This window comes from Gallinula chloropus (assembly GCF_964237585.1).
Source record: "Gallinula chloropus genome assembly, chromosome: 1".
NCBI lineage: Eukaryota > Metazoa > Chordata > Aves > Gruiformes > Rallidae > Gallinula > Gallinula chloropus.
The window spans coordinates 14,599,621-14,614,948 of NC_140085.1; the positions used below are offsets into that span (position 1 = coordinate 14,599,621).

General features: G+C 42.7%; 1 protein-coding gene across 1 annotated transcript in view; it reads left to right on the forward strand.

The window, feature by feature from the left end:
- Positions 1 to 428: 428 nt before the first annotated feature.
- The window catches only part of LHFPL3 (LHFPL tetraspan subfamily member 3), a gene marked incomplete at both ends in the record, with an annotated part of 177,238 nt that continues 162,338 nt past the window's right edge, over positions 429 to 15,328 (forward strand). Inside the window, one exon of the mRNA XM_084279408.1 lies at positions 429 to 897. Coding sequence (XP_084135534.1) covers positions 429 to 897 — 469 coding nt within the window. The remainder of the gene's footprint in view (positions 898 to 15,328) is intronic.

A 15,328-nucleotide genomic window follows, 5' to 3' on the forward strand; every position in this document is an offset into this window, starting at 1 on the left:
CTCCTCAGGGACGGCTCCTCGGCCGGGCTTCCCCCCACCCCGCCGGCGGGTGGCGGTTGCGCAGGGAGGCGAGGCGCCCCCGGCCCCGCGGCGGGCGTTGTGGCCGTTGGCGACCGGCGCGGCGAGGAGCCGCGGGTGGCGGCGGGAGGGCGGGCTGCGGGGCGGGCGGTGCGCGGCGGCCGGCAGCGCTGAGCCCCGATAGGCGGCGGCGGGCCATGTTGGTGCTGCCGCCGCTGCCGCTGAGGTTGCTGCTGCTGGCGCGGAGCCGCTGAAGCCCGGTGGAGGGGCTCGCTGGCTCTCGCACGCAGCGGCGGCGGAACGCGTCGCGTCGAGCGGAGCGAGCGGAGAGGAGGAGGAGGAGAAGGAGGAGGAGGAGAGGAGGAGGAGGAGGAGGAGGAGGAAGGGGAGGGGGGATCTTCTCGGCGAGGATGCCCGGAGCGGCTGCAGGGACGGCGGCGACAGGAGCAGGCTCGTCAGGAGCGGCAGCAGCGGGGATGCTCCCGGCTCAGGAGGCGGCCAAGATCTACCACACCAACTACGTGAGGAACTCGCGGGCCATCGGCGTGCTCTGGGCCATCTTCACCATCTGCTTTGCCATCGTCAACGTGGTGTGCTTCATACAGCCCTACTGGATCGGGGACGGCGTGGACACCCCGCAGGCGGGCTACTTCGGGCTCTTCCACTACTGCATCGGCAACGGCTTCAGCCGGGAACTCACCTGCCGGGGCAGCTTCACGGACTTCTCCAGCCTGCCCTCGGGAGCCTTCAAAGCTGCCTCCTTCTTCATCGGGCTCTCGATGATGCTCATCATCGCCTGCATCGTCTGCTTCATCCTCTTCTTCTTCTGCAACACAGCCACTGTCTACAAGATCTGTGCCTGGATGCAGCTGACCTCGGGTGAGTGGGGGCAGCGGCCCCGGCACTGGGGGGGGGGGGGGTCTTCGCGCCGCCTTGCCCAGCCCTGCCCTCCCCGGCCCCGCGGGGGGACACGGGCGGCTGTAGAGAAACTTGCGGCGCCGGCGGCCGCCCGGGCCGAGAAGGTGCAGGGGCGGTGTGGCGGGCGCGGGCGGCATGGGCCCGGGGTGCCCCGCCGGGGCAGGTGGGGGAGCTGGTGCTCGGGGTTGGGGGGGGCGGGACGTGTCAGCAGCGTTGCAGAGCGGTACTGGTGCCTGCCCTGGGCAGCCCCACTGCCCGTTTGGATACCGGGCGTGGGCCGAGGTCAGGTTCAGCCCTCGGCCCCTGGCACTCCCCCGAGGAGCAGAGGTGCGCGGAGAAATTGTCCGGTTTCGTCCTGTGAACCGACCCGTGAGCATGACACAACCCCAGGGAGGGCTGCGGGCGGCGGCAGCTCCAGGCTGTCCTCCGGCGGTTGGTCTGTCGCTAAAGGTCAGGAGAAAATGGCAGTGGGGACTGTGGGGATGCCTGGAGCGGGTGACTGTGGGGGAAGGCAACTGCCAGCCTGTTGAAGGTTAGTCCTGAGCCCGGGTTTCCACCTGGTCGAGGTAGACCCCACTTCAGTTCAGCAGGAGGGGATGATGAGGTCTTGTGCTGGCCAACTGGAAGGGCAGCTGAGGTCATTGGATGCTACACATTCGGGTTTTGGTCAGGGTCTGTTCCCCCTGCTAACATGGTTTATTTTGCTCTGTATGTTAGGAGTGTAAAGGAAAAAAAATCATTTCAGTTGCTGGTTTTGGCTCAGAAGGTCTCCTGACTTCATTTGACTTTCCCCATCACATCCAGTGTCTCCCTGGGGAAAGCGCATGATAAAAAAGAGGGAGAACACCAGGACATCCCTTTTTGTATTTCCAGCAGAGCTTTCCCTCAGAGTTAGAGACAACTGGTGATTTGTGTGCAACTGGGAGGCAGAGAAGAAATGAATGGCCTGTAGAGTTGACATAATAATAAAATCCATTTTAGCAAGATAGAAAAGATCAATTCTTTGCTAATTTGGAAAGAAAAAAAAATTAAAACATACCTTCTACTTTTCCTCCCAGTAAAATCCTGAAATTGAGAAGTTTTGCTTTTGCTGGAATAAGCTGTTAGGGAAACAGAGCAAAATGTCTTCAAAATGGGCTCACAATCACTTTTTCAGTCCCCTTAATTGACCTCCATTTATTTTGGTTTACAAGCAATCTTTCTTCTGAGTTGTTTGCTGAGCAACTTCAGCATTATTCAGTTTGCCACCTAGTCCGTGAGACTTAGTGGAAATTTCTGGTTCATATGAAACGGCTGTAACTGTTTTTCTCTGTGATGCTGTTTTTATGTGTGCTACATCTAATTTTATGGTCTTTCTATCACTTAAGTTTCCATATGGTTTCTTTATCACTTGGGGATTGATCTGTAATCACTTGAGGTTGGTAGATTTTCCCCCTAATCCAGTGAGATTAGGTTTGGGTTCATATCTCTGCATTGGGAATCTTCTTTGATGCTGGTGGCTACTTTGTTCAGTAACACACATTCTGGTAGTCTTATGAATTGTACACAGTCATATCACTTGGCTGGAGGCAGAGCAAACTCTTCTGTGTTTGCACCGCTGAGGTTTCCTCTGCTCCATTAAGGACTTTGACTCTCAGCTGTCTCCTTTCGGTATGGTTCCACTGGTAAAAGGTGGGATGAATATTCACTAGTTTGGTGCATCCTCAGCTTGTTTTGTTCATGTCCTGCATGCAGTAGGACTGCACAATTTCCAAATCCCATACATATTCCAACATCAGAGATAAGGGTGTTTTATTTATTTGGTTCTGCTGCTTTATGCCAACAAAAGCTAGTGCAAGGTAGATAAAATGAATCTGATTCCTTCACTGCATTTCTGCATAGGTGAATGATAATGTTTAGAAACCACTGCATGCAGCCAGGACCCAAACCAGTCCATACTGTGCTGCACGTGAGCAGCTGTGATGAACTCAAGCTACATTTTCAGGCAAAATAACACAGATTATTTTTTGTTATCTTCAAAGCTGGTAGATGCACTGGTGGCATTAAAAAGTCACCAAGAGGAGTTTTACGTCAGCGACAGAATCACTTTTCAGACTGCTTACCCCTAAAATTAAAATAATAGGGAAATGCATGTCTATACCAGGTGGTTATTTGCCATCTTTCGTGGTTTGTACATGAATGTCTTGGTAGAAATGGAACAATGTTGGGTGTTGAAAGAGCTTGGCTTTGTTGTTTGCTGAATGTTATTCTTTAATTCAGGATTTACCTGGTTGTTCATTTCTGTATTACTTCAGAAAGTTTCCTCAAAGGGACAGAAAGCTACCAGAAAAGCCATGTTGGTCCTGTTGCATACTTTGAAGAAGAAAGCAATGATGGTGGGACAGAAGTATAACATAGAATTAAATGTGCAGGACAAGAGAGTAATAATGAGTTTTGATAGATTTTTTTGTGAGCTGCTTCTGTTATTATATTACTGTTTTAAGAGTATAAGTAATAGGTAGTAATAAGTTTAAGATGCTTATCTCACCAATAGCAATATAGTATATGCCATCTACATATGCATATCGTTCTGTGGGGTACAGGAACAAAATTGAATCTGAAGTAGTAAAATAAAAAACTATGTGAATATAGCTTTGATTTAGCTTTCTTTTATGTACCTTAGCAGTGTTAGCATTCAGTTAGAGCATATAATAGTACTTAAAATTGATGTAATTTAAATCTCCTTAGAAGCAGTTTTTTCAATGTGGGATCATGCTTGGTTTAGGATTGCAAATAAAAGCTTAGGAACTAATTTCTTTAAAAGAAAGATTTTGATCACATTCAGTCCTGCATGAGTCATTATGATTTGTCAGTATGATATAGCTCTTGTTTTGAAGAGGTGTTTTTAAAATAAGGCAAAGGTAAACAATGTCCTGGACATATACATTTTCAATCCTTTTTGCTCTCTCATTGTGTCTATGACATGATTAAGCAGAAAAATCCCGGGAAAAGCTATTTCCTTTGTGTATATGAGGACAAAATACGTTAGACTCTTTTATGATTTTTGCCAAGGCTCAGACTGCTTCTCTTGTTCTATGTGCATAATGCTGTCAGGGTACGCTTGGAATCTTGAGCACCAGCGTTGGCAGCCCTGTCCATCCCCTAGCCTCCTTCTGTAATTTCACAATTAGATGTACGAACACTTGCACATTCACTTACCTAATCTCAGGAGCTGCATGAACACAAACATTTACTGCAAGTGTTAGATATGAGGTTGTTATTGTTCCTTACTACCCTGCATCTTAAGTTTGCAAGAAACCTCACAAATAAAGATATTTCTTGAGATTACTCCTTTATAAGTTAAATAAATTAAAGGTTTCAGTTCTGTCATTGTGACTTTTTTCATTATTAGACATAATTCATTACTTTTTTCTTTACTAGGGTGTTGCAAAGTATAAGAAAGAGAAAAATAGAAAAAGCAAAAGAAAGGCATAGAAGTGTTCCATGGACAAGTAGGATGAAAACAATATACCTCTTTTTCAGGAGATGCATAAGCCCATGCCCACAATAAGAGGATAGTTGAACAAAACAGTATAAAACCTCTGTACTTCATCAAACCATCAGCCCATCTAGTCCAGTGATCTCCAACAGCGGTCTGTAATGTGAGCCCATGGAAGCACCAGAGCAGTTAAGGCTCATTTTACCCTCAGTACTCTCTGTCCTCCAGTACTTGTGTTCAGGGATTTCCTGAGATATGTCTTGGCATTTAAAAGCCCTTGCTGAAATTTCTTTTTTATGACTCTGGTCACTTTTTGAACCCGTGTAAACTTTTAGCATTTACAGTTCCACAGAACAAGCAGTTCCACAGCTTAATACGTGCTGTGTGAAGATTCAGTGGAGTTTTAAACCTTGTACCTGTCCATTTCATTTGATCCCCCAGCTCATGTATTGGAAGAGGCTGTGAACAGAGGACCCCCAGACACCTTCCCTGTCCTGTTCCTGATTACACCTTTGCTGTATCCCCTCAGTTATGTGTTTTGGAGAGATGATTAATCTTTGGCTTCGTAGTTACATCTTAGTTGTTAGGTTGTACCATGCCTGTGATCATCCCTGCTGTCCTGCCCACAGCCATTTCCAGTCTACTTTATCCTTTCAGAGACGGTGGGACCAGAACTGCACACAGTATTCAAGACTGACAAACCAGGCATTTATAGAGTGACATAATAATATTCTCTCTTTCATTCTTTGTTCCTTTCCTAGTAATTCCTGATACTCACTTTTTCACTGTTAGTGAAAAGTGGGCTGATGTTTTCACAGAACTGCTTATTATAACCCCAAGACCTTAGTACTGAAGTGGTAATAGTCACCTTGGAGCACATCGTTTTGTGTAGTTAGGTTTTTTTCCCCTCAAAGAAACAACTTCATATTTATTTATCTACCTTGACTTTAATTTGCCTTTTTATTGCCTAGTCACTCAGTATTGTGAAGTCTTTCTTCATAGTCAGACCTTATCTTAGCTACCCTGAATGAATATCAGCAGCAAACTTTGTCACCTCACCATTTACCCTGTTTTCCAGCTCATTTATAAATAAGCGAGCAGCTCCCAAGTTCCAGCACAGATCCCTGCAGGACTCCACCATTGACCTGTCTCCGCTTGGAAAATTGACAGTATTCTCCTACCATCTGTTTCTAATTATTTATCCTTACAAGGACATTTATTTTTATCCTCTGGGAGTTTAGGTTTTTTAAGGCTTATGAATGACAGATTTATCCAATGTCTTTTGGAAATCCAAATGGACTTTCTTAACAAAAATTTCCACAGTGCACATTATTTTTTAATTCTCTGGAGAACTCTAGTAGAGAAAAAACCCCTTAAAATTGGTATGTTGGTCCTACCTTACTTCCTTCCTTTCATCACAGAAATATGCCACGTTAGTGCAGATACTAACATTCCCTGTTGTCTTTCATAGCTCTTACCGATTCTGTGGCACAGATATCACTATTTCCCCAGGGTTTTCCTGAGCCTGTTTTAAACCAGTTGTTAAAACTGGTTTCATGTATCTCAATTGCCAGTTCTTTGGAGCCAAAGCAGCCATAAGATAGAGGTTAGTGCATGCCACAGTTAAAAGTGCTTTAAAACAGAGAATTGTTTCGGAATGGAAAGGTGACATTCCTTGTTGCAGCTGTGTTGTTTGCCTTTATACTTGAAATCAGTCTACAGGACCAGGTGACTTTTATATAAGAGTCTTAAAAGGCTTGACCTTGATGTCAGATCTTGGTATAGGGGTAAAGTACAGAAGGCTAGAAAGAAAAACAGTCTTGTGCTAGTGTTTGAGCAGGGCATCTAGTGAAGTGAGACAAGGATCTTGTTTGTAGCCTCGGTATCCTTAACAATTAATTGGGAGAGTAATAAGCATTTATGGCCACTGAACTTTGCAGGCAGCACCAAATACAAATGGTCTAATAAATGATAGTAAGGATAGCTAATTCCACAGACTGATCTGGATGTCATAATAATCTGGGCTTACTTCAACAGCCTGTATTTTAATACATCAAGTGCACTGTAAGACTTCTGGGCATCAAAATGTAGGAGGCATCCTACTGATGAGAGAATTATGGAAATTATTTGTTATGGAAAAGTTATTTAGAAGATAAATTAGAGGCTGTGGTAGATGGGCATCTGCATGAGAGCTCTCACTGCAGTGCTGCACTTAAGTAGTCCAGTGTGGTCCCTAAATATGTATGCGAAAACTGGGACTGCTGTGCCTGCTCTGTCCAGGTTAAACATCTGTCAAGACTCCCTTTCAAGTATAAAATAGAAAGGGTTTCAGGGCTGACTTAAATAAATCAAAGAAGAAGAGCTAAAAGGATGAATTTTCTTGCTATTCAAAAGAAGATTAAAAATTGACAGATTATGGTGTGTGAGGACCTACGGGGGGAGATTTCAAGTCATGCAGTGCTCCTTAACTTGACAAATGCTGTGTTTGGAAGATGAAGTTACACAAATTTGCATTAGCCATGAGGTATATACATTTGTAACCTGTTAAGTTTAATTTGTTAATTCTCACTACAGTGGTTTCTTCTTCACTTAAAGTTTTTACATAAGATTGGGTGCCTCTTTCTAAGAAGCATGGCCTAACTCACCAGAAGCAAAAGACCTTAACCAACACAGCTGCCAGCTTTTGTTCGCATCACGTACTTCAGTTGTAAAGCAAGATGCGCACAGGAGGCCAAAGGGAGAGGAAGGCAAGTCCCAGAACATTGATCAGGTTTTTGATTTGAGTTTCATCATTGATTCTGACTTTAATAAGAGCATTCACACACCCCCATCCCACCCACAGGCAACTGAGGTTATTTAGTGGTCCATGAGCACTAGCGGGTGTCAGACCTTTGGGGAGAAAATTCTGAAAAATCTGGGATTTGGAAGGCTCTGACCATGATAAAATGAGGATTACTTCCATGTCATGGGGAAATGGGTGGCTGGAGCTGTGTGGGCAGGCAGGGGTTCAGGGAAAGAGCTGAGTGTTCTGCTTGCCAATAAACAGACTGCCTCATCAAACCTATAAGGACATCTCCTAATCCAAGTGGGCCGGGTGCATGTGCTTCTTGTTTCTGACAGGGGAAGTCATGTTGCCAATATGACTTACTGTCCATTCAGTTCCAGAGGAGAGTGTCCTGTCAGACTTAATAGAGATCCCCAGTGCCTCCCTTGTCCTTGGGGTGGGAGTGCTCCATGGTAGCCTTTGCTCTGCTGCTGTCACACTGGCTGTGATGAGTACTGGGGGGGGACTACTCGTGTCCTAATGTGAGTGGGAACATTAGCTGTGTAGGTTGGAAAGATGGAGAATTCAAGGGTTTTCTGTAAAGTTGCGGGTGAAATGAGCATTGAGGCTGTGCAGCCTTTTTTGTTTCATTACTTTATTTTTTTATTATTCCCCATATTTCATGCTTTGGCTATAGAAATGAAGGTAATAGGTGTATCCTGTGAATAGTGGAAATGAAGGAGGAATGCTGTGCCCCAGTGGCCCCTTTCCAAGTCATTTCTTCCCCCACATACCATGTTCTCTCCTACATCACATCATCCCCTGCATTTGGTAGCTAAACTCTCCAGCTCATCGCAGGCTCTTTATTGACAAGGACACAGCATGTGTCAAAGCTGCCAGAAAGCTATTCTGGTGCTGATTTGTCACCTAGATTTATTAAAGTATAAACTATCCCTGTCTTTCCACTGGGGGGAATTTGGGATCTTTTCTGCTCTGCCCAGGAACTAGCTCTTTCACAAAACTTGCAGAAGTTCAGTATCTTGGAGGCTTGTAGCATCAGTCAAATTCGGTTGAAATCAGTCATCAGGCTCAAAGTCACACAGTGGCCTCAATCTTGATCCCAGAGGGAACCTGGCTAAAATGTATCATGTAAGAAGTGTATATCATTTATTTGTATGTGAGATTTGAGATTTTGAAAGCAAAACTTGTTTTTGAAGGATAAAGGTGTTTTGGGAATGGAAAAGAGATATTTTCTTTTGTTCTAGAGTGTAATAAAATTTTCAGCATCTTATAACTCTCCCAATTGCCTTTTATGAACATCCTGGGGGCTGTAGTCCACTGTTTGAAAAACACTAAGATAACAGAATAGTAAGATATAAAAGGAAATGCATGAAGTTATCTGGGCAATTTGAGGATGAATTCCATTTCACCGGGGGGAAAACAAATGAAAAATATAAAAGTGAGGGTAGAAAGGAGGGGAGTAAGAAACTGTGAGAGAATTGAAAATAGGGAAATTTCACCTATTGAAATGTGGGAAGCTGAGAACTGGGATACAGTTGGGAAATGGAAGTGGGGTTTTGGAAAGGAGTGGGTGTTGGCACAGCCTTACTTTCTTGCAACTGAAGGGGCTTCACTGAGATAGGATACGGCTGCTGCTGAGTTCTTTCAAAAATTAATTTTAAAAGCTTAATGAAGACAATTACTATATGGGAAAATGAAGCCAGGAAGAGGAGAAACATATGGATATTATCAGTAGCAGAAGGCATGGAATAACAGAAGGCTAGATTTCAAACACTGAGGTTATTTTACCTTTTGAGAAGTGAACCTTTTTAGCACTGTGGTATAAACAGCATTAGCTTTGATCTTGCAAACATAAAGACAGCAAACATATCAGAACATAAAATCTGTGGTGTGATCAGACAGTCTGGACTCAATATTTGAAAACTAACAAGATCCAGCTGTGAGGAATGGCAGGGTCACAGCAGTGAGGCATCACAAAGGAAAAAATAAAAACATTTTTGCTCAGAAATGGTGAAATGAAAATAAGACATGAACAAGTCTGGAGCCTGAAAAGTCTGCAGAATTGGATAACATCGGTTGCTATCAGCATTGTTAAAAATGCAGCGGCAGCATGACTGAGTGAATAGCTAGAATATGCATTACTGTGTGGAACAGTGTGCAAATCCCAATTACTAAGGGAGAATTATGGCTAGAATCCTTAAGGAGGGGAATATAATAGACTTCAAGATATATCTATTCTAAGAAAGATATTATCCGTCTTCACGTTGGCATTCAGAGATGCAGAAGACTTGAAACGAGCTGGCCTTAGAATGAGAAGGTCATACATACCGGGGAAAATGGTTCCTTTATTTTCTCCTTGAGAAGCCAGATGCAAATTTATGAATTTCATTGATTTTAAAAGGTAGCTGATGGCCTCTGTGGAGAGCCTCTCTGACACAAGCACATCATGTGCTATTTCAGAGAATATTATTCAATCAAGTAATTGAGACTGCATCAGAAGGAGAGAGCTACAGAATAAACGGTTTGAAATAAATTATTACAAACAGTTGATGACTTGTCACACATTCCACTTTCCTTATTTTTCTGGTTATCTTTCAGAAAGGAAAAGTTTATGGACAAAAAAGCTAGACATACTGTACTTGCAAGGTCAAAACCAAATATTCTGAGTCAAGAAGTTTAGAAAACGCTATTTGTGAAATCTTGGGAGGTTCTTCTGTTTACTTCTGAAAGTCAAAAGTCATGCCCCTCACTTGTAAAAGTTTATTGATTAAGGTGAGTGATCTGATGTGATTAACATGGCCAGAGCATCTCTTGTAATGCTGTGCTAGGCTGTATTGCTGCACCTCAGCCCCACAATACTTATTTATCATGATGAATTTTGTGTGCAACAGAAGTTTGAATAAAATAGGACAAGGTCTCTTATGATCAAGGAAGATTTTAACAGGGAGGGAAGGATGGCAGGCTAGCAGCAGCGTGTTTCTCTCCTGCCTGACCTGCTGCCTCTTTGAGTGGCTGCAGAAAAGTGAATGTTCCTTGGTTCTGTGTAACGTAGTGCCTCTTGATGTGGGCAAGAAACTTGGAGAGGGTTGTTTTGCAATGGCCCAGATGACAGCATGTAAGCGCGAAACACCTACATAAATGATCCTGTGCTTCTTGGGGACTAACAGTCTTCCAAGTTAGGCTCAGGCATTTCTGTATGAAGTCATCTTCTCAGCTTGCCAGGGCCCAACAGAGGGATGCAGTGGCTATGCCTCTATCTGCAAATTGAGCATGTCCAGAACCACCCTCTTGTGTAGAGTCATCTGTCACTCTGGCTGGTGACCATACTATGATGGTTTTTTACCTTTGAAAACTGGGTCACTGGACTCACACGGCCTATTGGGAACCATTCCTGACATGTCCTAACTTACAAACTGTGCCCTGGCAATGTTTTAGAAGATTGTTGTTTGGAACAGACAAGAAACACTCCTGTGACACATGCTGTGGTACAATTCTAACAGTTTAATAGTGGAGGCAGTTGAGTTTCAATGCCTGGGAATTCTCCCTGGCTCTGCTTAACTTACCTGTGTAGGCGTAACCAATATGATCTGTGCAAGAAAGTTAAGGCAGTATGGGATTTGGTCCTTCAATATAAATCAATGCATAACTGCAAGTCAGTCCTGTAGGATTAATTTTTGATTTTCTTTCTTTAAATTAACAATAAAAAATCTGTGGATGAAGAATTAGTATGAAGTGTAGTTGAGTTTGAAACTGGACTTAGTAATGACCTTGAAAAAGAAAGATGTTTGTAACCTTTGTCAAGAGGAAGAAGTGATTAAAAATGTAGAACAAGCCACAGAAAACTTCACCTAGAGATAGTGGGAGAATGTTACCCGTGAGCCTAAAAATCATAAATGAATCTGCTCCCTGATGTAGACTGTGTATTTCAAAACCAGATTTCCCCAAGGTATCCTCACCTTGGTTAATACATCTTTGAAGACTATAAAACCGTTATGTATTGAGTCTTAACTTGACAGACATTCAGTGTAGCTTCAAAAAGAGTTAATTCAAAGTTTTAAGATTATTCCCATGGAAGAAATTTTAGGCTTTTTATGAAAATAAAATTATTCATTCTCGTATCTTTATGCTTCTCTAAAGAAAGTTAGTTATTAGTTGGTTGCTGTGTCTTAGTATTTTGCCCTTCTATTAATGGTGAAATTATATTAGAACATCAGTAAAATAAAAAGCTTGAAATTGCAATTCATGGTCATTATACTAGAAAAATACAGTCCTAAAAAATCCAAATATGCTGGGTTTTTATCAGCCATGATCGCTTCCGTTTAGTTCACATCAGGTATTTTTATCTGATTGGATTCATCACTTAGTATCATATCATCCACTGGCTTACAGTCATTTCCAAGCTGACTCTTCACTGTTTGTCAGCCTCAAGGAGCAAGGCAGTAGTGGTGGTGTGGGCTCACTGGTGCAGAATTAAAGGCCTTGTACCTGGAGATGGGTAACAGTGAGTGAAGAGAGTACCTGAGTGTATCTGTTCACCAAGGGATGGCAATGGGATGTCAATGTAGTGTAGTTTTCAAGAGGGCATGCATGATCCAGACGTGTGTTTCATGAATTATTTCCAGCTGATATAGGGCAAAGTTAACATCCTACATTTCATGTAGGATTCTGAACACTGATGTCTAATTCTTACAAAGATGGCAATAGCTGCAAGGAGGAAAACCAGTGACCAGTGGCATTTTTTCCAAGGAGAAAGCTAGGAAAGCTTGGTTAATTTAATGCACAAAGAAAGTTGGTAAGACTGCTGTCTAAAAACACATGTAAGGGCTAAAAAAACAAGACGAAGGGAAAAGAACTGTTTAAGCCAGTGATTTTCACTTTGATTTGATGCTGTAAACTTTTTTTAAAGAAGATGCTACATGCCTTGTAGCATTGTTGGAGCGAATTGCTTCCTGTTTTGCTTCATGACACTTTAAAAATCTCAGTAGTAGTTTATGAACCCCTCCTGAGTACATGGACCAGAGAGTGAAAAAAACGTGTGGCTAATGGTGGGACAAGAAAAAATGGATATTATCTGGATATAAATCACTTCAGCCTGGAAATTAAAAGATTTCTAACTATTAGAGCGGCAACGTTCTGCAGTGACGTTCTAAAGGGAAGAGATTTGGTAATATACTGGGCTATACACTGGAAATAGATGATGTCTGAAAGAGATTACAGAAAGCAATGTTTGTAACAGTATGCCTTGTTCCTCTTTCTCATTTCTCAGAACCAATCCATCTAGGTGAATGCTCTTTTCTATTCTACTCCCATTTGTTCTTTTTTTTAAACAGTATAGCTCCTATCTTAGTACCTTCTAGGATTAAAAATAGACAGTGACCAAGATCTGTAGATCTGTCAAGTGGGGCTCCCTTCCTGCCAGGCATTCTGACCAAACAAGCCAGGGTTTTCTTTAAATTCCCAGCAAAACTGCAAAACAGTGTAAACAACAGCTGCTGCATTTATGTGCTTCACATTTTCCTTTTGCATTCAACATTTTCATGTGACTTGGATCTTTAATTTCCTTTAAGAAAATTTAATTTGTGTCAGCAAAATACTGAAGTTTGAAAGTGAAAGTAGTTGAAAAATAAATCTTTAAGACATTCTAAACCACCAAGGTTACAGGAAAAACAGTTTACAAATGATTAATTTTATGACTAACATGAGATCTAGTTTTGCTAAGCAGGTTTCCTAGAGAAGTTGTTCCTTGTTAACTCTCCATGCACGTAATTATTTTTGGGATGCTGTGCTGCTACATAGTCTTCCTAAATAGCTAAGAAATGTGTAAAATCTCTTCATCTTGTTGGTATGCTACTGGATGCTTCATTTTTTGTGTGAATAGTTTGTGTTGAATACATTGGAAGTCGTAGAAAGAATGAGCTCATCAAGTGGTCTTTGCTCATGCAGAATGGGAAGCAGAGCAACGCGGAGTTCCCTGTTCCATCCTGGCTGCCTCCTTTTCTTGACTCCTGTGGTAGTTTGAGAGGCAGAGAGAGGAAGGAACACTTTGTCAATGGGATAAACAAGTGTTGAGTGCATCAAACAGCTGTATATAAGGCACACCCTGAGCTTCAAATGAAACTATTTTAATCTTGTACATTTCTGTGAAAGCTTTTTCATGCAGTATGCATACTTAAAAATGTCTGTTTGGGATTTTATACCCTTAGGGACAGATCTGAGGAGACAAGTATCTGGTTTTAAATTTAGCCTCGCTGAATTCAGTGAGTTTCTATGTGAACCTAAGATGATACATATAATAGCTGACTGTTAAACATATAGCACAACATTTCATTTAGTTTTAATTCTATTACATGTCGGAGACATTGTGCTGAGGCAAAAGCAAGGTTGTCTGGGAAATTCTAACTGCATTTTTTTGTCTCTTCCCAAGAGGTGGGATTTTTTTTAGTCCTTGGGGCTGCTTTTTCCCAAATCAAGTCTGAACCAAATGCAAAGCACACTTGTACAGACAGCTCCAATTTACTTTACACTACATCAGGTGATGGGGTAAACCTAGAGACAACATCAGGGATGTGCCTGAGAACATGAAACGAAACAAGTTGGGCTTGTTCAGCTTGGGGAATGGAAGGCTCCAGGGGGACCTTATAGCATCCTTCCAGTACCTGAAAGGTGCCTGTAAGAAAGCTGGGGAAGAAGTGTTCACGAGGGCATGTAGCAGTAGGACAAGGGGTAATGGTTTTAAACTCAAGAAGGTGACATTTAGGTTTGATATTAGGAAAAAGTTCTTCAATATGAGGGCGGTATATCACTGGAACATGTTGCCCAGAGAGGTAGTGGATGCCCCATCCCTGGAGATATTCAAGGCTTGGCGGGACCCTGAATGACCTGATCTAGTGAAGATGTTCCTGCTTACTGTAGGGTGGGTTGGACTAGATGACCTCCAAAGTTCCCTTCCAACCTTACACATTCTATGATTCTAAATACCTGACTACACACACCTGGCTTAGCCTGTCAGACTGCATCAGGGTGGTATCACCATTGTCCTTGGCAGTCCTAACCTAGCTCTGACAAGGCCAGTCAAGTATTTCTGCAGTGAATCTAAGAGTGTCCAGGGTCGTTGGGTACGGTGTCGGTCTGTGGAGGCCAAACTTTCAAGCAGTTGTCTACAACATTGTATCTGTGCTTAAAATACCTCAAGGACACTGTCTGATCACAAACTGCTTCTCCAGAAGGACATAGGTCTTCTATAGGTTGTCAGTCACCTATACTCAGGTATCTCACAAGCTCAAGTTCTGGCAAGTGAATCAAACCCTAGCTTCTATCCTTAACTCATCTATAAAACACTTCCATTTAGGTTTCTCAATCTGGAGCTGAATCCACCTTCTATGATTATAAAGCCAGCCTGGTCTCAGGCACCTAATTAGCCCTGATATGAGCTACTCTGAATAGGGCCACCATACATGGGTGGCATGGCTGTTGTGTCATCTGGATAAGCCTTCAGAGATTCTGTAGTTGACCTGTGTTGGCCAGTGGTCTGCAAGGGGACCATCCATGGGGCTGACTGTAAGAGTGTTTTGGTCAGGAGTGCATTTTTAAAGTTAATCTTCTAGTTGTCCCAACCTACTACAACTTGATTTACATTGTAGAGCTGTCTTGGGTTATGAAAACTGAGTTTCTTTCTAAATAAACTGAACTAGATGTCCTCCAGGAGCACACCTGATGCACTTCTACTACTAATGTGTGTACCTTCCACAGGACCAGACTAGGGCTAATCCCAAGTGACATCTCTGAAACACATGCATTGTTGATAGTATGCCCAAGGTACTCCAGATTTGCTCTGTGGCAGTACACAACTTGCTAATGTAGACATGGGCTATGCTTTCATGCATTGGATTTTGTTAATTAGGTTTGCCTGTGTCTTTGATTTATAAAGCTGAGTTTAGGAATGATTCAACAAGTGTTTTGTGCTAAATTAGCAATATAATGTCAAGCATAGTTCCTTCTTACTGTGCTTTTGCCTGGGATTAAAATAAAGCCACAGTGTAAATAAAAGCAGGTATCAGAAATATGATAAAGGAATTTGAATAACTTGAAGATTAGTGGATAGTGTACGAAGAGCTGCAAAATAGGTATTG